A 22,939-nucleotide genomic window follows, 5' to 3' on the forward strand; every position below is an offset into this window, starting at 1 on the left:
AAACGCCAACAAACCCCTGGGTCTCGAAGAGCATCGTTGGGATTTCGACCGGGGGCTCCCCGATTGGAATGATTGTGGGTCTCGATCCGGTGAGCTCGAAGCTCAAGCTTCTCCCAACATGTGCCAGGTCACGCTCGTGCACGCTGCCGCTCGCCGAATCAAGCGTTTTCTGTCACCGATGGGTAGGGATTTCAAGACTTGTTTCTTGTGGGGCAGCAGTTGATGCGTTTCGAAATGATCCTTCAACTCATGGAGACCGGATATCGCTTCTATCCGGAGCTCCATCGGTGACGGTCTCTGACTCCATCGGAGCAGCGGTTGGATGACCGCATGGATCGACAGCTGCAGCTGTGGGAAGTTTCGTCGAATACACTTGAGGAGACCTTTACTCGGCTCCGCCGGCAGCGAGGGCTGGCTCAAGCACCAAAGGATCACAGGCCGGAGCTGCAAAGAAACGATCCTACAGTGTTGAAGGTTTTTGCGTCTGAGTCCAGAATCCACACTTCTTATCGATTTTTCCAGAAACATCTTTTCGTTGTGCATTGAGTTTGAACTTACCTTAGACGTGAATTTCTCGGCGATTTCCAAGGAGACTTCATGCAGCGCGAGACATATCGCAGAGGACAGCGCAATTTTCTCTTTGGAACAACTCTTGTAAGATCTTGGCGTGCAGCGCCCGATTGTTTTCTCACCCGTCCACGAATCTTGTCCAGACGAATATACGCAATATCGGATTTATCAACTCACCCGTTTCAGACGCGGTGTCGAATCTTTCCAGAAGTCTTGGCATCGACCAGGTCATGAATCTCTGGGTATATAATATTCTCGCGGTGCACCCTCCTTCCCGAGGGAAGATTTTCGGTTCGGGTTTCACGATGGTTGCAAAGCTGACCGGACCCTCATTATGATCGCAGATGTTTCTGAAGGCGACCTCCATGAAGTTCTCGCAGAGCTCGTGATTCCGCATCAAGAGTCCTTTCGCAATGTAGCTGACTGATAGACAATCACTCTCCAGGAGTTCCCTGAGCCAACTGGCATCCGAGCCCTCTTGATGTTTGTTCGCTAATAATGCCAGGCACTGACTCAAGATCAAGGATGATGATGCCGAAGTCTTAGCTATACTGCTCAGCTTGTCAGCTAGAATTCGACACGTCGATGCTGTCAGATAGGCTGGAGGACAATTCGACAGAACAACGCGGAATTGGAGCAAGGATGTGGAATCTATGCTCAATCGCCCACAGAGGCTGTCGATCTGCGTGCTGATAACGCTGGAAGAGATTCGATGCCGATGAGCGTCCACTTCCGGGAAACATCGGTATGGGCAGACGCTCCGATCATCTTTTGCTCCTCACCTCGACGGGACCGATCTCGTAGCAATAGCCAGAAGATCTTGGTAGTGTTGAGTCACATCATCGGGTATTTCCTCGAAGGTCGTCAGCAGCTCGTTGAAAACTGTGTCAGCCAAAGGGAGATGATTGAGGAGGATTTCTTGAACTGCCTCCAATGCAGATGAATCTAAGAACGGGCGAGAATTGAGTTACTAAGCATTCGGATACAAGGTTCCGAATGATCCGAATGAGAGCCTTTATAGGAGGGTAGATTTTCAACTGACCTCTGATGCTTAGCAATTCGTGACAGATCTCTTCAGCGTTCTGACCGTTCTTGTCAACCAGCCCCGCGAGCAACCAAACGCATCGACACTCCTTCCCGAGCTTGCAGAGATCCGCACCGAAGCTCTTACCGAAATGAGAGCTGCAAGCCGCTATGAAGTTCTTCAGAGCATGCGCTGGTATGCTCGAGCTCGAGAGAATAGAATTCTCGATGAATCTGTGGAACGAGCGTCGGAGCTTCGATGAGGTTCAGGATTGAATTTCACCTTAATAGCCAGAACTGGTCACAACTCTCCTTGCATCGTGAAATCGCTACCCGCAAGACGTACCTCTTGATTGATTCTTTCTCGGCATCCCTGATCGCGGTGTCAAGGGGCAAGACCATAGTCAGCATGCCCAAGAGCTTCACGTGGTGTTCTCTTCGTGACTGATCCAAGAGTAGAGCACAGCCTTGACTGGCCAGCATTTCGACGCACTTGCGGAGAGTTTCATCCCCGAAACCATCCTTTAGCGAGGCAACAACGTGAACAAGGGCGCAAGCGGCGTCGATTGACGAGTCGTTGATGTTTTGTCCATCGCTTATTAACGAAGTCACTTTGTTGAAGCCCTTCGGCAGTATAACCGTCGCGCAACGCGTCGAGCCGCCACCAAAAGCGACTATGAAGCGCCAACCGGAATGTTCTACAAAGGATTCGACTGCAGGAAACAAGAACGGAATTATTCGGCGGCAGAGATAGACAGAGGGACAGAAATGCGAAATCGGCTCGGCAAATTCGACTTCTCGATGGAGATCAGAGTCCGGACATGAAGAAACACGTTGCAAGGAGTTAAGAGTCTCACCAGCTTCGAAATCTGTCCACAAGGTTTTCGAGAACTTCTCTACCTCTCCTCGCCAATCGGGAACCTCGGAGAGCCTCTGCCCGAGGGCCGTTACCATCCTGAAAATGGCCTCCTCGTAGAGGGGCTCGCCCCTGGAATAGAGACCAAATAGTTTCTCAGCGTCGTGATCGTGGGTGAGCTCCTGGATGGGGAAAATATTTTTCGGAGCGTCTCAAGTTTCGTCAGGCGAAAAGTTTTAATTTTTGTCCCTCCCATGTATCGAGAAAGGTATCCAGTGCTCACCGGTGCCCCATGTAGAGCATCCTCAACGTCGGCCAGATGGCTTGAGAATATTCTGTAGCGATGGACGCATCATACTTCAATACGGCTCGTTTCTGCAACGTGAACTTCGGTTGACGAGAGGCTCTACCCATATGCACGAACGAAACGATGGAAATTCATCGCCAGAAAAAGGCGGAAATCCCATGAGCGAACTAACCAACAGTCGTAGTGAGTCGATCTGGGCATCGGGGTGCTGAGACGTCAACTTTTCTAAACAGAGTTTTATCACATGTTCTTCGAACGATTTGTGGCTCAGAAGACACTCCTCGACAGCTTCCTGCAGTTTGCCCCTCGTGACGCCTCCGTGACGCTCTGGTGGCTTATGGGGGAACGAGGGAACATTCAGGGTAAATGAAAACGTCGACTCCCAGATATTCATTCGGAGACACTTCGTCTCCGCGCACCTCGATACTGGAATATTCGGATACTCGGTCATGCCTCCTTTAAGCCGGTACATGACAAGACTCACCGCGTTGAAGTCTATCGGGAAATAGGCTGCAGGGTACTCGAACATGTCTTCCGCATAAACCCCGAGCGGGAAATTTCTAACAACGATTTGGTACATGGAGAAACATAGCATCAGACACTGAGGATCGGTTTCTGCTTCGATGAGCTGGAGGAAACCGGGAAGGAAAGCACTGTGCATTTTCTTAGCTGCTTCTAGGAAAGACGCATCGGTCAGGATCTTGTGGAAAATCAGGTACAGCTTCATTTTGTCGTCTCGCGTCAGATCAACAAGGGCCGTGTCGTTGAAGAATCGTTCTATGAATAGTCCCACCGCGTCTTTTGGGACTGGCTGTTTCTCGAACTGGGGAAGAGAGACGAATGATTGTGTGCGATTCGGATCCCGATGCCGACCAGAAATAAGAAGCGATTTGAGAGCGGCTAAGAACTCACAAGAGCTTTCAGAGCGATGATGGCCGCCCTGGAGTGATCGGGGTGGCCCTTGAGCTGCGCGGTGAAGTACGCCAGCAGTGGTGCGACCTCACCCTCGTTCAGAGATCCGGACGGGATGCTTCGGATAACCTCGCCCAGGGTCTCCAGAGCTTCTTTCCGCACCACAACTTCCTCGGAATTCAGAGTGGATCCCATGGATTCGATCACAGCGAGGAGATTCGTGGCTCCGGATGTTATTGCTGGAATGGAAACCCCCTTAGGACCAAGCGCTTTGGTCCGAGAATGAAAATTCTGACGTCGGAAGGGCTCCGTTCGGTGAGCGTCATCCATAGAAGAGAAAGAGCAAGCGGGAAAAGAATCGTCTTGAGATCCTGCCTCCCAATGCTCTCTTCACTGAAGAATTCAGGTGCGCGCGATGCGCACAAATCAGCTCAGCATCGCTCGTTTCCGAACCAACGAGGGACATTGCGCCCTCTCTGCTGGAAACTCTTCCTTTAACTCATTCTAGCTTATCCAAACATTTGCGAAGCCTCAGTCACTGCTCCACAATGATCAAGGATCGCAGATGTCATATCGGAACGATCTTATCTTGTGCCGAAGAGGTCTCACCCATCACGAGTCTTTGCGCTTCGCGTTCGACAATATCTCCTCGGTCGCTGACCATGGTGGCGGCCGAATCTCCAGCGAATCAGAGATTTACGTCCACAGATTCTCCTCGGCGCGAAACGTCCCACGTGCGTCGCTAGTCTTTATTCTCCCGGGAGTACCGCTCTCTCAAAAGCTCCGCCAGAGCTCCGGAAGACCGCGTTACTGAAAACAAACGCCCTCTCCCCTGCTCACGAGGAACACACGCGGAATCTGGCCGATGTGTGGGTTTAGAGATGAGGCAGACCACGAAACCCGCGCAAGCCCATTGAGCATCCTGGAAAACTCTCGCCGATCAATCTGACGATAGGTTAGGTCAGAAGTCTCATCGGTCCGATATCGAGCTCGTAACAAGACCCATCGCGATTTCGGTCTCGGGCGCGACATTGACTCCAACACGGATGAAGGCAAAAAGAGATCTGACAACCTCGGGCTTCGCAGACAGAAATTCGGGGCCAGGGTTGCGATTTTGCGGGGAGCACCTCATCTCGAGATCACTGAACAATATGAGCCTCTTGTTTAAGGGAGAATTACGGCCGTCTCGGGAAGGGAACATCGTTGATCACAGAAACCTTTTCCATAAGTGCATCTTGGGATTTTAGTAGGAAGGCCTTTTCCCACCCGAGGGTTCCCCCTTCCGCAAGGCTTACTCGTGATATAAGTGTGTTTTTCGCAGCAATATCTCGCCGAATTCGCGGTTTTCCGCGACCTGAATGGATGTTTTATGGGTAATCGCCGACACATACCACGAGGACCCGGAGGCTTCGTTTTCCGGCAAACAGGTCTGTAAGAGAAGTGACTCGGGCTTTTAGGGAGGTGGCGGCGCGAGCCGAATCGCCCTTGTCGGCTGACGCTCTTGCCCCCGGAAAGAGAACGGAGTTGTATAAGGTCCACTTCTCGCCCATGGGGAATGGAGACAGCCTGCGGTCTAGCGCTGACCCGACCGTTCCTGGTCAGCGACAGACGCGGTAGCAGGAACCCAGGCTCAAGCTGTAGGATAGGTGGAGAGAAATCCCAAGGGAGGATCGGGTTCGCGGATCGACGTGAGGGGTTGAGACAACTTCGGAAGAGTTCAGGAAATCAAGGTAAAGGTAGCGGGAGAAGAGGGCGATAAGCAGCAAGGTGATGAGTGATGAGAAAGATCGTGTTGGTGTTGGACCCGAGCTCCGACAAAATTATTCGTCGAACTGTGTTAGCTGACGGAAACGAGTCAGTGGATGCCTCCGTGGACGACCCGACGCTGCGTGCCTTCTTGGTTCAGATTGGGCTGATGATGAGTTTCCCCAGAACGAATAATCTCAAAACGCCGATATTTCGGTCTTACGTTCTATTCCTTCCCGATGGGCAACCGGATGCTGGAAAGCCCTGGCTAATCAGATCCGGGATCGGAGAGAGCAGAAAGAAGTACTCGTGGTGTCCGAAAGTGCTGACGGGCAAGAAATAGCTTAGTCTGTCTGGGTTGAGAGGGAATCCGTCAGTGCTCGGGACGTATGGTCGCCTTATCGATTCGAGTTGGCTGAAGAGCGGTACCGGAGCTAGTCGATCTCGATTAGCTCCTACAGCATGGGAATGTGCCAGAATATTGCTTGTGACATCAAGGTGTCATCTTCACCCGTATCGTCCAGCTCCGAATATTGGCGGGAATTGAGTCAATTCACCGTTGAGATTCCCCAAGAACTCGAACCGGACCATCAGAGACGTTCGAGGCCTGACCACCGACGCGATACCGCGCCGCCTCCGTCATGCGCAGATAAGGAAAATTCGCAGCGAAGGACGGCGAAGCAATCCTACCACGTCCTATGTTTCTCCCACGGCCTTCACGTAGCTGTTCTGAGAATTCGGGGATTCGGAGACGATCGATTCAGGGCGCTAGCTGAACCTTTGGGAAACGCATGCAGGGCGAAGTTGGTCATCGACGTGACGTCACGCTGGAATTGCACGCTGCGGGAGCCTTAATCGTGACCTATCTCTCACGCGATTGTTGGGAGGTGCTCTCCCTTCCGGGAGCCGTAACTCCCGGCCAGAGCTCGATTCCAGAAGGAATCCTAGATACCAGCGTTCATGATCTGTCGAGCGACGAAGAGCGGGATCAGGGCGGTAATCGCCTTAGTTCATGCAGTCAGGACGCCTGAGAAACGGATGGTAGGGAGCGATGAAGGTGCCTGGACTCCGTAGCTATCGGAGGTCAAGAGCCTTGAAACTGGTGGAAGATCACAAGCACAGGATCAGCTGGAGCGCCGGAAACGTGCAGGTGGAGCTCTCGGGAAGCAGGGGAGAATCGTGCGGATGTTCCGGGAATCTGCACTCGATGCTACCGGAAGCTGGGACAGAAGACAGACGAGAGACAACAGAGAAACAGAAGAGCAACGATGTGGAATCAGACATCAAATCTTCGACCGAGGACACAAGCGAGACGTCGGCAACGGGGAGCCTCTTCGACGCCCACAGTCAACCGCAGCAGGGAAAAAAGACTCGAAGCGTGACCGGACAAGCGCCGGCGGACCCACCAGCCGCCACGAGCGGTGATATCCTGAGAGCACTCTTGAATTGGGTCTTGACGCTTCGTCCGACCGCTGGTTGGTGCGGTTGACGAATCATCGATATTGCCAGATAGGATAGCCAATCGCTTCCTCAGGGAGGGCGTATTAAGCGTCAGACGATTGTTTCGCGGCTCCGCTGAGTTTCAATCCGAACCTCCTGAAGCGTTGCGGTACGAGGCGCTCCGACTTCCGCCCTCGGAGGCGGAGTACCATTCCCCTGTAAGAAACGAAGACGAGGCTCGTTACAGCGTGACCGATCAATGTTGTCCATTTTCCGCCGTTGGTGTGGTAGGATATCAAGAGCAATTCTGTCAGCTCACCAGGGAAGTCGACCCCTAGTCAACTCTCAACCCTCAACTGATCTACTGTTCTCAATGGGCGTGGATAGATCAGCATACCTGATAGATCAACCACTGCGGCTCGATTTACCTGAGCTATGTACAATCCGATGCCTCCCGAACGAGGTCTCACGAACGTTCCTTCTTAAGGGGAACTTTCAGATGAGGAGTTCTCTCAGCCGATGAAGTACCTGATTGTTCCCGTTCAGCTTGAGCGTACTGCAGATGAAAAAATGTTAGTTCGCGAGTCGCGAGACAACGATTGTTTCGCAGATGCAGAGTTGGGAGAAGGGCCGTGAGCGATTTCTCTGGCTCCTATCGATGATTCGAAGAGAGAACTTCATTGCACTCCTGCGGTTTGAATTCTTCTCTGAGCTCTCCGGTGTGGCACAAGGAAATTAGAGCACCTGGATCAACAGGTCTATGCAGAGGAGCTCCTGGGTGCATAAGCGAAAAAACACGATCGATCATGGATCTCGCCGAGGTTACCGCCTCCATTGGCGCGACCTATGGAGAGCGACTCCGGGATCGAGAAGCTGCAAGGCTTCGTGTCCAAGAGTCAGCTCTCTCTCTCTCTGGGCCAGCGGACTCATGATTTACCTGGAAATCATAGCTAGCGCATAAATATCGGAGTAGATTCGGTGAGCGGGATTGACATAATTCGATTGAATTCCGTGATACTCGAGTTAACGAACGTCGGACAAAACGTTCGTCGGTAAGTGTCTGCAGTCCGGACTGGACACGATTTCCCGCGTTGAGGAGTACCTGCCGAAGTTTCTTACTCCGTATGACAATCTAACGGAAGTACGAAGAAGCCTCCTTCGGAGCGGAAAAAAGCAAAAGGATCAAGTTGACCATTTTCCGTCATCGCGATGGTCCGTCTCCGTCTTCATCTTCGCCCTAGTATCGCAGCGTGAGTGTTTGGGATCCAGTGTCTCGCGAAAGGCTGTGTGTCTCACCTTGTGGCACACAGTTTAGAAGTTTTGAATAGAGACCTGATCACTACAAGACTCGAGCAGCAAAATATTCCTCAGAGAAAGGTATTCATCCCCCCTCTGTTTCTCACTCTTCGGGAACTGTGGCCGAGGACTGCTGCGCTCGCTGCTTAACTCAACTCGTTTCAGGTCCGAGATCAGATGATTATGAATTCTTCGTTCCATAATTCCGCAAACTACGATTGCCTCATCAGCCCTGACCCAGACTTTCGTCCTGGATAACAAAGCCAAAGTCGTTTCCTGCATTTTGATGCTTAAGCCGCCGGATCCCGCTTCGATCATCTGATCGGACTTCAAAAGAGTACAGTGTACGACTCCGAGTAACGCCGCTGGCCCCTCTTTGCGGAAGATTATGGATCCTGAACTTTGAGCAACTATATGCGACTGGTATTTAAGGTTCTGTATACATGTACCCTTCCTGCCATTTCTCATACGCACTCCTAGGAAACACTCTTCAAAAACCAGGGGAATCTTGATTCGTTCTCTTTCTTCGGTCCACGGTAGGACTCCCATGAGTGATGCCCCTTGGGTACCCTCTTGATCCGGAATTCCGGAATTCGGAGACTTCGGAGGAACCAGTCATTTAGAGCGTCCAGTCCGCATGACCCGCGCGGGAGAAGCAAATAACTCATGGGAAGGCTCCTTGCCGCTGGCAACGAATTATTATTTCGATATATTTTCGATGCATTCATCGAATGCCACTCCCCGATCCAGCCCACGCCGAGTTGAGGTTTCGGAAACAAATTCACGGATTTCAGGACTGGAATCGAGAGGACAGCAGTACGAAAACAGGACCCAGTCTGAAGAACGAGCTCTACGCGCCGCCCTCACCCGCCCCTCGCGGGCAAGTCGTGTTAAAGAACCGATTCAGGAGAACCCCGAATGCAGAACAACCTTGCCTGCTTTTAAGAACCGTGTAGGCGTGGTGCAGTTGTCGAAGGCGGGAATTTGGGGCCGTTGTGCTGAATTAGTTCCGAAGTCTGGCACTTGTTCACAGATTTTACGGCGACGACGTTGCCCGGAGATAGCGATTTTCGGTCAAGAAGTTTTCTCCAGAAATCGGTTCTGTAGCAGAATTCGATCGGAAAATCGGCATTCATCGGCTCGATCAAGTGGAGCTCCTGAGTCGACCTGATCGACCGCAAGGGGGAATCCGTCGAAATTAGAAAGAAGTTTCAAAGTCCATAATGCGCTGTCGAAGGCGGTCTCGAATAATAGCACAAGAGCTCAGAGTTCCCTGTTGAGCTCGAATTCCTCCGAAGTCCCGTGACTAATGAGGAGGAGAGCCATGAATTTCCCGCGGCAATTTTCTGCGGAATCCATTAGTATTCCGGTGGAGAAAAACAGGAATATCGCGGGGACTGGCGGTGAGAAAGCGGTCAGCAGGGAATCGACTGTCCTACACTAATGGTACCTGCTCTGATCTCTATCGCTGATGCGTCCCCGATTCGTGTACACTGTACACGAATCGGTACCATCTCATTGCCGGGGCTCGAACTGCTTGTAATCAGGATTTTAGAATCGTTCTCTGCTTCCGTCCAGTTCATGCGGATTGACGTCGATGCTGTGGTTTCGTGGCTGGATTCGTGGACTAGCCGCTATAGCTCATCATGAACCGGAGAGTGCCTTGACAATACAGCTCGTGGTGCAAAAGAATCGCATCAGATATGTAGCCGGAGACCATTTATGATTTCCACGGGGGTGAGGGAGGGGAAGGGGGCGAAACATTCCTAATGCAGCTCGGAAGCTTGCTCAATAGAGTTTCAAGAGCTCGTCCTTCATCGAAATTGCTCTCTGGAGCGAATTTTCGCTTCTCGAATTCGCTGAGCTTTGTCTTGTTTCCGAAAGTCTCACAGAAGTTCCGCAGAAGTATATTCGCGTCTACGAATATCCCGGATCGCTTCGATTTTCCGAACCCGGCCACGCGGTCTGATTAGAGCTCTGCTGAAGACGCTGATAGCATTATCTAGCGATAAGACCCCGGTCGAAAAAAAAGATGGAAAACGGCAAAGTAGATGATAGTGGACTTCCGCCGTGCCTCCCACTGAGTTCCCCTGGAGGAGATGAATCCAACGGAGACCTGGCGCTCGGCAATGAATTCAGAAAGCTGATTCAACTTCATAATCGAGGTCTGCCCCATGGCGCAGGCGCATAGACGATCGAGGAATCCTCACATGTCGAGACGAAAATACGAAGGGTCCTTGGACTTCAGCTGCGGGATCAGAAGGGAAAAAATATGGAAAAGTATCCGGCTGCTCCGCTCGACATTGGAGTATCTTGGCTCAAGATACAATAATTTTCCGGCGAGCTTCTTACTTCCATGAGATCAAATCAGATGGGTCCCGTGAGTCCGTTCCGCGTTCGAAGGGAGTGGGCATCGCAGACTTCTGTCTTATTGGTCGACAAGACGGCTTGAGAGCGGTGGTGCTTAGGAGTGGTGCCATTCCGCCGCCGGTATCGCGGCCAGCGGTGGCACGCCATTAACGAAAAGCTCCGCCCGTTTGTGTGCATGTCAACGAGCAAGAGCTCTCAAAACTCAGGTGGGCCTTTCTTTTCGGCTCGCTCCCCGGGAAATGACGAAAGAGCGAACGAGGGAGCGAGCGAGCTCTATATCCAGCCTCCAATGGCGGTCGCAACGGCCGCGGCGGAACCTCTCGGAAGCGCGGCTTGAGATCAGGCGCGGAGAGACCCCGCCATCGGCCAGGATGCTGTTTTTGAGCGAACGAGGAGCCACGCAAAGCGATCCAGGACCCAACCCAGTCGAGGAGCTTGTCCGGCCCACAAGCAGCGAAGCTACACTTGGGGGAAGGCAGCCGCCGCCGGCAGTTCGAAGTCCTCCTCTTCCTCCACGATGGCACCGTTGGTTGTGCGATTGCTCGCTAGAGCTGCCTGCCTGCCCGCTGGCCTGCCTGTTTGGCACCGCCGCTGCGGCTACCGCCGTTAGTGGTGGTGGTAGTCGAGGCGGTTGCTGGCGCTGCGGCGCTGCCCTCGTTCATTCCCGACTCGCTCACTCACCCGCTCGCTCTGCAGGTCGTTGTTGTTGGTGTCGTCGGCGGTCCATTCCAATCCCTCCCAACGCCGCCGCCTTCCTATCAACAGAAGCTCAATGAGCCTTAGCAGACGACGCGTAGCGTGTAAACAGAACTCGTCCTTCTGTGAATTTCGGAAAAAAAGAGCGAAAATCATCCCCAATAGGAATAGAGCAGCATCTTACGCCCACGACGACCTTTTGCGGGAATCCAAACGTCCAAGAACTGAAAGAAATCTGTCCGAAGGTCGCCAGACTTGGATCTACTTCGTGAGCCTGAGGACCGCGGTGCCTCTGGGCGGAGGCAGTCGTCGAAGCTCGGACCAACCCAGGAGCAGCGGCCGCTGCAGACCCACTACCAACTCTTTGTGTGTGTGGCTAACGAGAGAATTCGGTGGCGCAAAAGCTCGCTTGAGGGAACTCCAAAAGTGCTTCGATTTTTTCGCGTGCGGCACCGGGAAACCCCTCGTTCACGTTGTTAGATTAGCGTGTGCTTCTCTGGATACCTAGCTTCGAGAAGAAGAACGAACAGCGGCCATAGGAGCGGGCCAGCCATGAACGAGGAATCGGGAGCTGCTGCCAACCAAACGGCTGCCACGCAAGCCGCAGGGCAGGAAGTGCAGGGCCAGATTCAGGCCCTGATCCAGAATGCCGGCGGTGCAACACAGATTGTCAACGGCCAAGGTTCGTCGACTGAAACTCTCCGATGTCCCTCCATCATGGCTTAGTATGGTTTTGAGTAAACATTGCCTAGCACCACATGTGTGTCTCTTGTTGGAGGTGGAGTCGAAGGCGTAACCCGGGGGCGGCCAGTACTCGACCGACACTTCGGACCTGAAAGTTTCCTCAATCAATTTGAACAGTAAAAGCCTCGAGCGGTTCATGTTCACTCCGGTCGAAAGCTCTGTAATCCGCGTAATTCGAATCGGCAACTATTACATTGGCTTTCATCTGTCTATGTCCCTCTCTCGGGTCAGATATGCTCTTGTTGAGCTCGTGTGGCGAATGTATCCGTCTCATCCGCGCTTCCAAACGGTGGAATGGGCTCCGAAACTCTCCCAAGATCTTCATCATTATGGAATAGAAGGGTATTTTCAGAAGGAAACCAAAACCAGATTTTTCTTTCGACATGACTCGCCCGCTGTTTCCGAGGGTTAGGCCTAACGGCTGCGAGGGGCTGTTGTCTTGCAGATAGGAGTGGGAAACGGAAGAAAATTCTTCCGAGAAGGGAATGCCTGATCACAAAAGTAGGAAACTTTTGGGGTGGAAATTCATGATTGTCCCCGTGAGAGACGGCGCTCGAAAGCAGTGCAGAGGGAACAATCGGATTATTCGGTGGCGATTGGGTGATTCGATCGTTGATACGTAGGTCTTCATGGGCGATGGTGGAATATTATGTTCACCCCGAGTCTTTCTGGAGGAACAGTGGTGTTCGGAAGAATCGGAGCGGTCCAGACCCCACCTCAGAGAACATCGATTCGAGGCGTGTATAGAAATGATCCAAATGAACAATGTGCTGCGGGAGTAGCCCCTCCTTTGCCTTTGGGTGGAGCTTGAGAACGCTAGAATTGCGAGGCTAATAGCTGTCAAGTTGATTTGGAGCGATCTCTTTATGTAAAATCATATCGCTCTATATTCTCGCCGGGAGAAACCTTCATTCTGCTGTGAGTGCTCATTAGTCAGAGAATCATTGGTTTCTCAGCCCAAGTATCACTGCCCTTCATTTCGGACCTTTGTGTCGAGAACAGAACGGAACAGAATGAGGGGGAGGGTCGGACAGGCTTCGACTCGCCTCAGGCGCGCTGCTGAATGCCCTCCTTGAGTTATTCTCCCTTCATTTCGAAATGTTTCCACTCTGTCATGTCTGGAACGGTGCGGTGTCAAGGGAGATGCTTTTCTTTAGGAACGAAAAAAATAGAAGATCGAAATTCGGCTATATCTCATCAGAGTTTCATGAATCGATTCGTAGAATTCAGTGAATCTTCTTCCGGTTCTTTCCCCGTGTGAAGTGAGCTACCGGTTTTGTTCGCCCATCGATGCCTGCATGGTTCATCCTTATCGTTCACTTACCATATGCTAAAACTGTGCCAATCTATTTAGGTTTAACATACAACGTGATACCCGCCTCGGCGTCTGCGCCCCAGATCCAGAACATTCAAATTGACGGACAAGAAGCCATATTCATCCCCGCAGCCCTCACAAATCAGGCGGGACAATTGGTCAGAAACCCCGGAGGGAGTCCACAGGCATACCAAAATGTCACCATCAGAAATGGTGAGTTCCGCTTACACATTTTCTCACGGTGCACAATTATGAATGCAAAGAACCCCCTCCCCCCTGCCCCCCGCCTCTGCTGATGCTCTGATCGATGTTGCCGCTTAAAGAACCGAAATCTTCTCGCAGGCAATTCAATTCAGACGATCCAAGTACCCGTGGCAGCGCCTGCCATGCAGCAAACTACCATCCCGATGCAGATTCCGGTACAAACACCGAATGGGCAGACGATTCTACAGACGGTTCACGTACCCGTGCAAACCCTCGGAATGGGGGGAATGTCGAACGTTTTAGGTCAACCCATGCTGCACCAACTGGCCGGCTTGACGCAGCCGCAGCTCACTCAGTTGCAAGTGCAGTCGACAAGTCCCACAGCGTCCAGCTCGGTCGCTTCGTCACAGAACACGGTCACCTCCGTGAACCAGAGCCAAGCCCAAACGGTGCAGTCTGCGACAGGCGTCCAGTCGATATCGGTCCCGCAAGTTCAGCAGGTGCAGAGCGTGCAGTCTGTTCAACAGTGGGCAGCAGATGCCGCCACGGCAGCCGCGCTGGCGCAGGCGCAACAGCAGACGGTGGCTCTGCAGCTGCCAAATGGTCAGATAGTCCATGGGCAGCAAGTGAATCTCGGTATGTTCAGCGGTGAGCATGCTTTTGCACGATCTTTCAACTTTTGCTAGTCTTCGATAATCACGATTCCGGCGATGACCGCGATCGAGACCGAACTCGGGAGGTTCACCCGTCTGGAGAACGTAAATCACGGCTATACGTCACCGAGTTAATCTATCACCTATCTATGAGCATTGACGAGCGAAACATCGATTTCACCATGTCTATTCTCTGTCCCGCAGGTGGAGCGATGGTTTACCCAGGAGCGATGAACATGGCTCAACTGACAGGCTTGCGTTCACCGAACGTCATTCAAATAGGTAATATCAATGGCGTCCCGGTGCAGATTCAGAGCGCAGCTGCGAACCAACAAGTGATTCAAGGAACAACATTGCAAGCCCTCGGGCTCCAAGCAGGCTCCCTGTCACCGTTGCAAACGATTCAACTCGCTGGCAACGGTCAACAAATAGTCGGTACGTCCAACGGGGCACCGTGCGAATTACTTCCCGAGATGAGCTTTTGAAGTCGCCAACAAACCTCCCGGAATCATCGCGATTCCATTCGCTCTGATCCGCAACCTCTCTCCTGTATTCCAATCCGATTTTTTTCTCAAAACAGCACAACAGATACAGCAGGATCCGAATGATCCGAGTCGGTGGCAGGTTGTCAACATCGGCTCGACGGCGCAAGCCACGGCTCAAGCTCCTCAACAAGCGGCAACTCCCACAGTCACTGTTCAGGCTACTCCGATACAAGCGGCTAATGCAACTACGATAAGCAACGGAGAGAGTGAGTTTACTGACGTTCCTTCAAATTTTCGCGGAGGCGATCACGACCCGGGACTTGATACTGGCAGGAGTTCAGCAATCAAATCACGGAGTGGCAACATCAACAACATTAACAATGATCCCAATTGCAGGCACAGCCACGACAGGCGGAGGGGAGCAGCAGCAGATCGTCCTCGTGTCTGGCGATGTTCAGACGAATGGCACATCCACCGCGTCGATAACGCCCGTGTCTACCGTGAACGGTACTCCTCTTGCAACTGGTGAAAGAAGACTCCGAAGAGTCGCGTGCACGTGTCCCAACTGTAGAGATAGCGAAGGTCACAGAACGTTAAGACCAAACGGCGAAACCCCTGGACGACGTCAACATATCTGCCATATGCCGGGTTGTAATAAGGTTTATGGCAAAACCAGTCATCTGAGAGCACACTTAAGGTCAGTCGACAGCAACGTGATAGAATCCGAATCCGATTTTCACGAGCTCGAGCAGAGGGTGCTGTTGCCACTTCTCATTGAGAGAGCGTTCTCAAAACTCGATTATTTTTCTTTCATCAGATGGCACGCCGGGGAGCGTCCGTTCGTCTGCGACTGGCTGTTCTGCGGGAAAGGATTCACCCGATCCGACGAGCTCCAGCGACATAAGAGGACGCACACGGGGGAGAAGCGATTCCAGTGCGCGGAGTGCTTGAAGGGCTTTATGAGATCAGACCACTTAAGTAAACACTTGAAGACGCATATTGCTAAGAAAAGCGGCTTGGCGATTGAAGGTGGTGATTCCGACATTGACCAGATCGAATCGGTTCCGGAAAATGGTGAGACTTCCGAAAAATCCCGGTGCAGTGTTGATGCGAATGAATCGGGACGTGAATGGGAAAAATGAGAGCTGCGGTGTCGAAAGCGCACGTCGACGCTTTCCGTCGTGGTCACGAACGATTTTCGATCGGAGGAGGAACTACAATGAGTTTTTCTTACCGCAGGAACGGGTCACCCATCGATCGTAACAGTGAGCGTTGACGGATCTGACACTCAAGAAGCTACCATCATGCACGTCGTCAAGCACGAAGACGGTCGACCACTCCAAATTAGCGATGGCACACGAATCCACGATGTTGTACAGATCCATGCGGAAGATGGAACCACTCAGTTGCAGATTGTCAAGAGCAGTACGCCCTAATTTCCTCCGAGTGAATATGTAGTCAGATCTGTGGTTGACGTATGCATAGCTCGGCCATCCTATGAAAGGATTCGAGAGCTACCCCAAAGATCACAAAACTCCTGCATGAGATCACTACTTTCGAAGAGCATGCTGTGGAAGGGGTGTACATATACTTTTCACGGGCCTTTGCCGGGTAGGTGAACTTCGTAAGGACGACATTCAGGGTTTAGTGAATTCCAAGAACGCGATGCTCGCCGACGGATTGGAACCCTGCGGCGGCATTTGTGGACGCCCTCCGCTCATTGTTTCTGTAAATTTTACTGGAGAGTATTCGCGGTAGAGTACTCGGGGAGGATAACGAGAATGAGAATTTTCGATTTGGAGGAGCTCACTAATCAGGGATGATTTTTGAGCGATCTTCAAGAGACTGAGGTTGTTAATCGTGGCTCTGAATCCTCCCGGAGCATCGGGGTCGCTTAGAGAGAAAACGTACGCCTCCGTAATCAATATCCAAGGTGCGATCAAGCGCGAAATATAGTGTAGAAAATTAATGTATCATATAATTGTTGTAAATCTAAAACCCCGTTGCCCCCATGGATTTTTGTAATGTAGACGTCGTGGTTATGGAACATTGACGCTGTATCGGAAGTTCTCGCCCAAGGATTCTCTTCTTGATGATTGCGCGGAGAAAATCAGCGTATACTCCGAATAAAGTAAAAAGGAGCATATTTGATGTTGCAGCAGCTTCGCATTCTTCTTGCTTCCGTCTTTCTTGGCTTCTTGGGTGCTTAGAGAGACGGGTACCCGAGAGGCTCGCGATCTCTGGGCGGAACTTGCACTTGATCTTCTGAGAGTAGCTTCAATTTCGTGATTTTCATTCCACGGCAGCGATATCCCTTCCGTCATCGAGCCGGAATCGATCAGGTTCGACACGAAATATTTCGACTGAATTTCGGTCGATATACCACGAGTCGAGGGGACTCGATTGGACCCTCAATGAAATGAATCTCCGAGACAGAAACGATGGCAATTCGCGGCTTTCCCCCCGCTACTTACCAGATGCTCAGAAGAGGTTCGAGTCATCGTGACGGGCTATCATGTGGCTGGAACGGAGCTCTCGTCCCAGCCACGCAGTTTCACGCGTGGTCGAAGAAGTCGCATACGGATCACGGATCAGTTAAAGGAGAATACATGAGCATCGGCCTGAATGGGCGGTGTGAATCGGCATATTTATTTATCCTTAAAAAATAATGATAAGAACGATGAAATTATGCTAGAAATATACTGTGTCGTGACTCGAGTAGGAGGAACATTGCTTACAGTATCTTCAACCGAAGCTTCGGAGTAGGAATTTTCGAGTCGGCTCACTATGAGCCAGGAGACTCGCGTAAAACAGTGTATGTACAGACACAATGAAATCTAGGATTTTGCCAGACTCTCGAGCGAACTTCTAGCGAGAGTTGTAATACTGCTGGCAGTCGACTCCTATCTACACTTTCTATGCAATGCCTACATATATCTCCAATTATCTCACGATTTCTGTCGGTTAGACCTGCGACCTTCTCCGATCGCAAAACTCCGCATCCTATTATCACGATTATCACCACTTCGCGATCCCGATAATCGAGACTCTCACGAATAATAATTGTTCCAAAATTCCATGAACGTGTGACCTCGTCAAACTCAATGCGTCCCGTAGGACACGGTCTTGTTGCATCTGAAAAAATAGATGGCCGTATCCAGTTCGGCTCTGACCGTGATAGTACTCTCACCACCGTGGACTTTTTGATCCTCGCACCACGTCCCGAACGGAAGGTACACGAGGGTCTCATTGACGTTTGGTTCGAGGATCGGTGCCACAATCATATCGTTTCCTACAGCGAACTGGTTCGGGAACTTGTAGCAATTGTCATTTTTAGGATCCAGGGCCCAGATAGGTCGAACCACGGGAAAATTCGGTTCTTCGGTGAGGGACTTCTCGATAGCTTTGAGAATCTTCTTTTCTCTCAAGTTTACGAGTTTGCGGATTGTTTTGACCACCACGAAGTCCCCAGCTATGGCTTCGTTCGGGACACGGCATACCTGAAGCACCGGCATGAAGACCGCGAATTGCCACCAGCGAACGTAAAGTTCAGTGTCTTCGATCGACCCACCCATGACGAGGTCACCGCCGACACATCCCGGGTTTATTATATTGTTCCCGAACAAACCGATCATCATCACTTTCGCTGGGAGACTCTTCAGGGTTTCCCAAGTTGGTGGTTGCGTGCCGAGGGACACGAAACCCTTGTCACCTCCAGGACTTCCGACGTATTCGCTCACGTTGCCCACTACGTAGAGGTACTGATGGAGGTAGCTCCTGCCCTTGGTGTTGACGTAGTGGTACGGCAGTGTGGAAGACTGCCCCCCTTGGAAGACGAAGCCATCGATGCCGTAGATTTTCTTGAGGTTCTGAAGTTTCTCCAGGAACCACTTGACCGCGTTATTGATATTGTAAAGATCGATAGGGGAGCAGAGCTGTCCTTTCCAGCGGGTGAAGAGGGGGACGCTGTTCTCGTCATGGATCAGGACCTCGCCCCGCGACACCGAGTTGAAGTTCGTCGAGTTCAGGCACATGTACGGATCGACTTCGAGCATGACTCGCATGTCGTTCTTATGTAGCTGCTTCACCATCTCGGCAGGCTTCGGAAATCGCTCCGAATTGAAGTCGAGGTCGCCCGAACTTCTCTGCCACCAGTGCTGGAGAATGACGAAATGTCCTTGGATTATCCCCTGATCGCTTTTGAATTTCTCCGCGAACGCCGAGATCATCGTTTGATTAAAATGTTCGACCTGATCGACTTGCGGTGCCAGGATCGCCCTCTTTAGGAACAGCGCCGTTGTGGAGTTCCCTTCTAAGAGGGATTCTTTTTGCTCTTGGGGTGAAGGGGTTGTCTTCTGGGTCATGTTGGGGTTGGCTGGCTGCTCGATAGGTTTCCGCGAAAGATTCGGAAAAAACGACATGTGCACGTCGAACGCGGTCTCGCCCTTGCATATTGTGTAGTTGAGAACGTTATCCGTAGTGTACAGGAGCAATTGATTATCCCCCGTGCTGTTGAAACTGAATAACAATTTATCCTGTTCTTTTTTATGGACTAGGATCCCGACACCTTTCGACGACAACCAGTACGGCTTGATGATTGTGCCGAGAGGGGACTGACCGGTCGCGAACTTGATGTAGTCGACCTGGAAACCTCGGCTGGGCCAGAACAAATTCGTCACCTCTCCCATGCCGTACCACTCGGCGTTCCGGAGATTGTACGTGTCCTCCATATCGGAGTGACCCATCTTCTTCCAGACGATGTTGTAGCACGTGACGTTATTCTCCCTGTAGTCGAGGTAGATTTCGAGCCTTGCGCGGAACTTCCATTCTTTGCAGAAACCCGGTTTCCCCGTTTTACATGTGTGAGCCATCAGCGCGGTACTGAGCGAATTCGCTGGAACGATCGTGAACGGATGTTAGCCGCAGCGGATGTGACGAGCGATGATTCAGTATGGCAGCAATTACTGAAACGAGATAATCTTACCGAGTTTTCCGTGCAGCAACATTCCCCGCCAGTTGTGATGGATGTAGAGATCTCGCTCGTCAAGTCGAATTCCCATCTTCACGTGTTTCGAATCTTCGAGAGCTCGATGAAGATGATGCGTCAAGAAGACTATGCTTAAGATGGACGACATCAAAACCCCCAAGACAACCCTGAATCGCGTGTCGGGGTTCTCCAGACGTCGCGGTATGGATCGCAGGAAGCTGACCTGCGGATGATCACATGAATTAGCATTCTGCATCATCTGTAGAAATTGAAACGGGCAGGAAGCCTCAACCCGACTGGGGAAAGCGTGATCGGACTCCTTCAAAACATCACACTGAATTTCTCCGAAGGTTCCGCGGGAGCCTGGAATTTCCGATCTGAACGAGTAGCGAGCCACGGAGCGTGGGATCGCTGAGAAGTTCAGAACGCGCTGCGAAGCACCGCGCCGCCATCCGTCACAACATCCCGTACTTGGCGAAACTAGAGTTCCCTGCATTCCAAGTCGACTCCATTTCCCTTTGGTCGCTCATGAGATGTCGCTGATCGGGATTGGAAACCCAAACGGACAAATTGGGTGTTGACGATAATCTGTCCGAGTATGACTCGGATTGGAAATCAGGAAAGAGCACGCATCGACCGTTCTCTAGAAATTCTCTCGGCTCTCGACTCCTCGCATGTCTACATCCTCCCACGCAAAACCCGTCATGTGACTTCGACTCGTGAACGATATTCTCGTCGCGGAATCCCACGCGGACTTACAACTCGGTAACGCAACGGAATCCGCACTCGAGGTTCATACCGACTGCCCCTCCGAGCGGCACTATCCATGCGGATCTTCATGTCTCCTCAGCTGTTTCTGACTGTGGCCGTCTTTCACATGAGTCCGCTCTCGCAGTTCACCTGAACACGTTCAGCACACGGTAGCCACATTCAGCCCGGCGTCGCGGGCGATTGAACTGAGCCTTTCATAAGTGAGCCTGTGCAGATACGAAATGACACATAGCCGTGGCTGTGAGACGGGAGTCCAGCGTTCGCGGCAGCGACGTTCGCTTTAATTGGATAGGCGAGGAGCGCCGACTCGCCGTTCGTGGTATTGCTGATGCCGCCACCGCCAGGAATATGTCACTGTGATTTCCAGAAAAGTTCTCGATGTAAGTTCTGCACTCAGAGCGTCCGGGGTCACTATGCGACATGAGGTGGCTGCGGGCTGTAGAAAACCGATGCCAGTTTAGCCAGTTGATATGTTCGCTCGGTCGGCAGGTCTCGCTCGCTCGCGCTGCTCTCAGAGCTCTGGCGGCCAGGTCGAGGCCGTTTGCGTACAAAGACATCTCGCCTATCTCGCATACAATGGGGATACAGCGAACAAGCCGAACAAACGCCGCGAGCAACTCTCCGCGCGCAGCAGATCTGGGCTCAAAAATGCTGCTGCTGTTCCTCGTTTGATGTCTTCCTCTTGGAAGTGACGGCGGCTGGCGGCGGCGCAAGCGGCGAGACCGCTTGCATAACCCGACTTTTCGTTCTGGAGAGCGGGAGAAGCTTGCTCTTGCACACGGTGAAATCTCGCTCGATTCGGAACTATCGAGACCTTTCCTGTCTGACCCGATCCTCGTCGACCTGAGACTCGGGGATTCGGACTCGGGATAGGCTCGAAATCTCCGTCTCGTGGAATTTCATCGAAGGATCAAGACGTCAAGGTGCCATTGTTCGGCCTTAGATTCCGAAGTGTGAGGTCTTTGAACGCGGAGACACGTAATAGATAATTGTTAGTACCTACAGTGGATACTCCATCAGCGAACGCCTCGCCCAAGGAGCATTTTGGACACCGAATGTTGTTGAACGAGCCGTACTTCGGTTGAGGAAGTTCTACCGTCTTCTCCCCTGAAACACTCCTCTCTTGAGAGACGGAATTCGAGCCTTCAACCCCGTTTCATGATGTCCTCAATCAGACTGGAGGACTCTAGACTCAAAAGGCAATAGCGGGGCCGTGCCATCGAGTCTACAGAATGATGTTTCGGATAACAAGCTCCTCGCTCTGCGACCGGCTCTGCGAAAGGGATTAACTTCGACGACCGAAGTCCCCCTGTAATTATTCCTTGTCGACACGGGGTATCTCATCGCCCGAAACTGCGTATGCCGGAGATTTCCTTTTTCCGGTACAGCCCTAGATTCGGTTGCCATCAGAGCTCCCCAATGTCTGACCTACGGATCGGCGGCCCAGGGAACGTGTCGCGACACGTGAGCTTTGACAGATGATGTCAAGTTCAGTCTTTGTTCACGGCGTAATCGGATCGAAGGGTGCATGTGCTCGGATCGCGTCGGCGCCCGCGCTGACTGCATCCGTTGATGTATGTGTCTGACTCGACTGTCGACGGATTTCACGGCTCCGCTACACACGTGTGCAAGGGGACAAGTCTCCTCATCGCTCTGGATTTCTAGAGGGACATATCCATAGATCCTTTTGCCGGATTCTCAAAATGTCTCGACGTTCAACTCACTTTTTTTGGTTTGCCTGAAGGGTCGTCGGGGTCCGAGCCTTTGCCCCCCTTGCGTTTTCTGACCTTGTCAATGTGCCAAGTACTGTCATTAATGTTGAGCTTCATCACAGTGCTGCCTGGAATTCCCAAACCCTCCTATGAATTATTAAGAACGGAGGGAGAGATATCTTTCAACTTTCAACACTGTCGAATCGATCCTGCAATCCCGATTCACGCTGAGCAGTGATGACACGTTCATTTACCTACGTGCATATCAAGATGTCATACAGTAAAGAATTATTCATCCGAAGGATACGTCTACCTTTCCTTTGCTGTGCTGGAGTTCCGGTCGGAGTTTCTCCTGGAGTCGTATTTTGGGATGTGGTGGCGGTATTTGGCTGAGATGCTTCATCGTCCGAATGGGACGACTTCAGAGCCAGATGCTTGAAGCTAAGTAGTTCGTCCATGCTGCTCATTCTCGATCAGACAGTTTTTCGATGAAGACAGTCAATGCGAGCACCTAGAGGATCGAGCAGAGGGTCCTTAGTCCAGGCGTCAACAACTGCAGGCTGAAGATGGGCACATTTAAGGGTGACTACAGATAAAATGCTCGTCACCCGTGACCTGATACTTCTGAGGCAGAAACCGTCGCCTGGCTCGTTCGTGTCTCGTATGAACAGAAGCATGAGTCGCCAGTTTTAGCGAACTCTTTCGGGGAATGATTCGGGGAATTGCTTCAGGGCACCACGGCAATTGACTCTAGTGAGGTCACATGAGATCCCGTTCCTTTGATTCGAATGACACACATCAACGAGGGGCTTGTAATTCAGAACCGGAGTGATGCTCTCGCCGTCCAATCAT

At 51.8% G+C, this 22,939-nt stretch overlaps 3 protein-coding genes across 3 annotated transcripts; 1 reads left to right on the forward strand and 2 right to left on the reverse strand.

Annotated features, from left to right (window-relative positions):
- Positions 1 to 15: 15 nt before the first annotated feature.
- Positions 16 to 4,479, reverse strand: Mms19 (MMS19 nucleotide excision repair protein). The gene is made up of 12 exons (XM_003743554.2): positions 4,278 to 4,479; positions 3,669 to 3,907; positions 3,241 to 3,579; positions 2,929 to 3,090; positions 2,733 to 2,824; positions 2,451 to 2,581; positions 1,940 to 2,306; positions 1,613 to 1,827; positions 1,353 to 1,515; positions 748 to 1,268; positions 559 to 638; positions 16 to 444 (listed from the first exon to the last, which is right to left on the reverse strand). The coding sequence occupies exons 1-12, from the start codon at positions 4,330 to 4,332 to the stop codon at positions 103 to 105; spliced, it is 2,706 nt and encodes a 901-aa protein (XP_003743602.1). The 5' UTR covers positions 4,333 to 4,479; the 3' UTR covers positions 16 to 102.
- A 7,289-nt stretch (positions 4,480 to 11,768) lies between these two features.
- LOC100908557 (transcription factor Sp4-like) lies at positions 11,769 to 16,053 on the forward strand. The gene is made up of 8 exons (XM_029111530.1): positions 11,769 to 11,898; positions 13,315 to 13,488; positions 13,618 to 14,127; positions 14,343 to 14,567; positions 14,713 to 14,883; positions 15,014 to 15,314; positions 15,435 to 15,691; positions 15,857 to 16,053. The coding sequence occupies exons 1-8, from the start codon at positions 11,769 to 11,771 to the stop codon at positions 16,051 to 16,053; spliced, it is 1,965 nt and encodes a 654-aa protein (XP_028967363.1).
- A 1,256-nt stretch (positions 16,054 to 17,309) lies between these two features.
- LOC100908694 (myogenesis-regulating glycosidase) lies at positions 17,310 to 22,545 on the reverse strand. Its single transcript, XM_029111548.1, is given in 4 exon segments — positions 17,310 to 19,511; positions 19,602 to 19,834; positions 22,029 to 22,215; positions 22,401 to 22,545. Coding segments are annotated over 4 exon segments (2,358 nt in total). The 3' UTR covers positions 17,310 to 17,718.
- Positions 22,546 to 22,939: the final 394 nt, after the last annotated feature.

Source organism: Galendromus occidentalis, unplaced genomic scaffold (genome assembly GCF_000255335.2).
Source record: "Galendromus occidentalis unplaced genomic scaffold, Mocc_1.1 scf7180000077448, whole genome shotgun sequence".
Taxonomy (NCBI): Eukaryota; Metazoa; Arthropoda; class Arachnida; order Mesostigmata; family Phytoseiidae; genus Galendromus; species Galendromus occidentalis.

Bases quoted from the DNA above. Each gene is read 5' to 3' on its own strand.
- Mms19 (XM_003743554.2), bottom strand. From the start codon at position 4,332: ATGGTCAGCGACCGAGGAGATATTGTCGAACGCGAAGCGCAAAGACTC. The intron at 2,307-2,450 runs GTGAGACTCTTA...TGTTTCCTGCAG, and splicing joins GTGGACAGATTTCGAAGCTG to TCGAATCCTTTGTAGAACAT. The intron at 445-558 runs GTAAGTTCAAAC...GTTTCTTTGCAG, and splicing joins CCGAGAAATTCACGTCTAAG to CTCCGGCCTGTGATCCTTTG.
- LOC100908557 (XM_029111530.1), top strand. From the start codon at position 11,769: ATGAACGAGGAATCGGGAGCTGCTGCCAACCAAACGGCTGCCACGCAA. The intron at 13,489-13,617 runs GTGAGTTCCGCT...ATCTTCTCGCAG, and splicing joins AAATGTCACCATCAGAAATG to GCAATTCAATTCAGACGATC. The intron at 14,128-14,342 runs GTGAGCATGCTT...CCGCAGGTGGAG, and splicing joins GAATCTCGGTATGTTCAGCG to CGATGGTTTACCCAGGAGCG.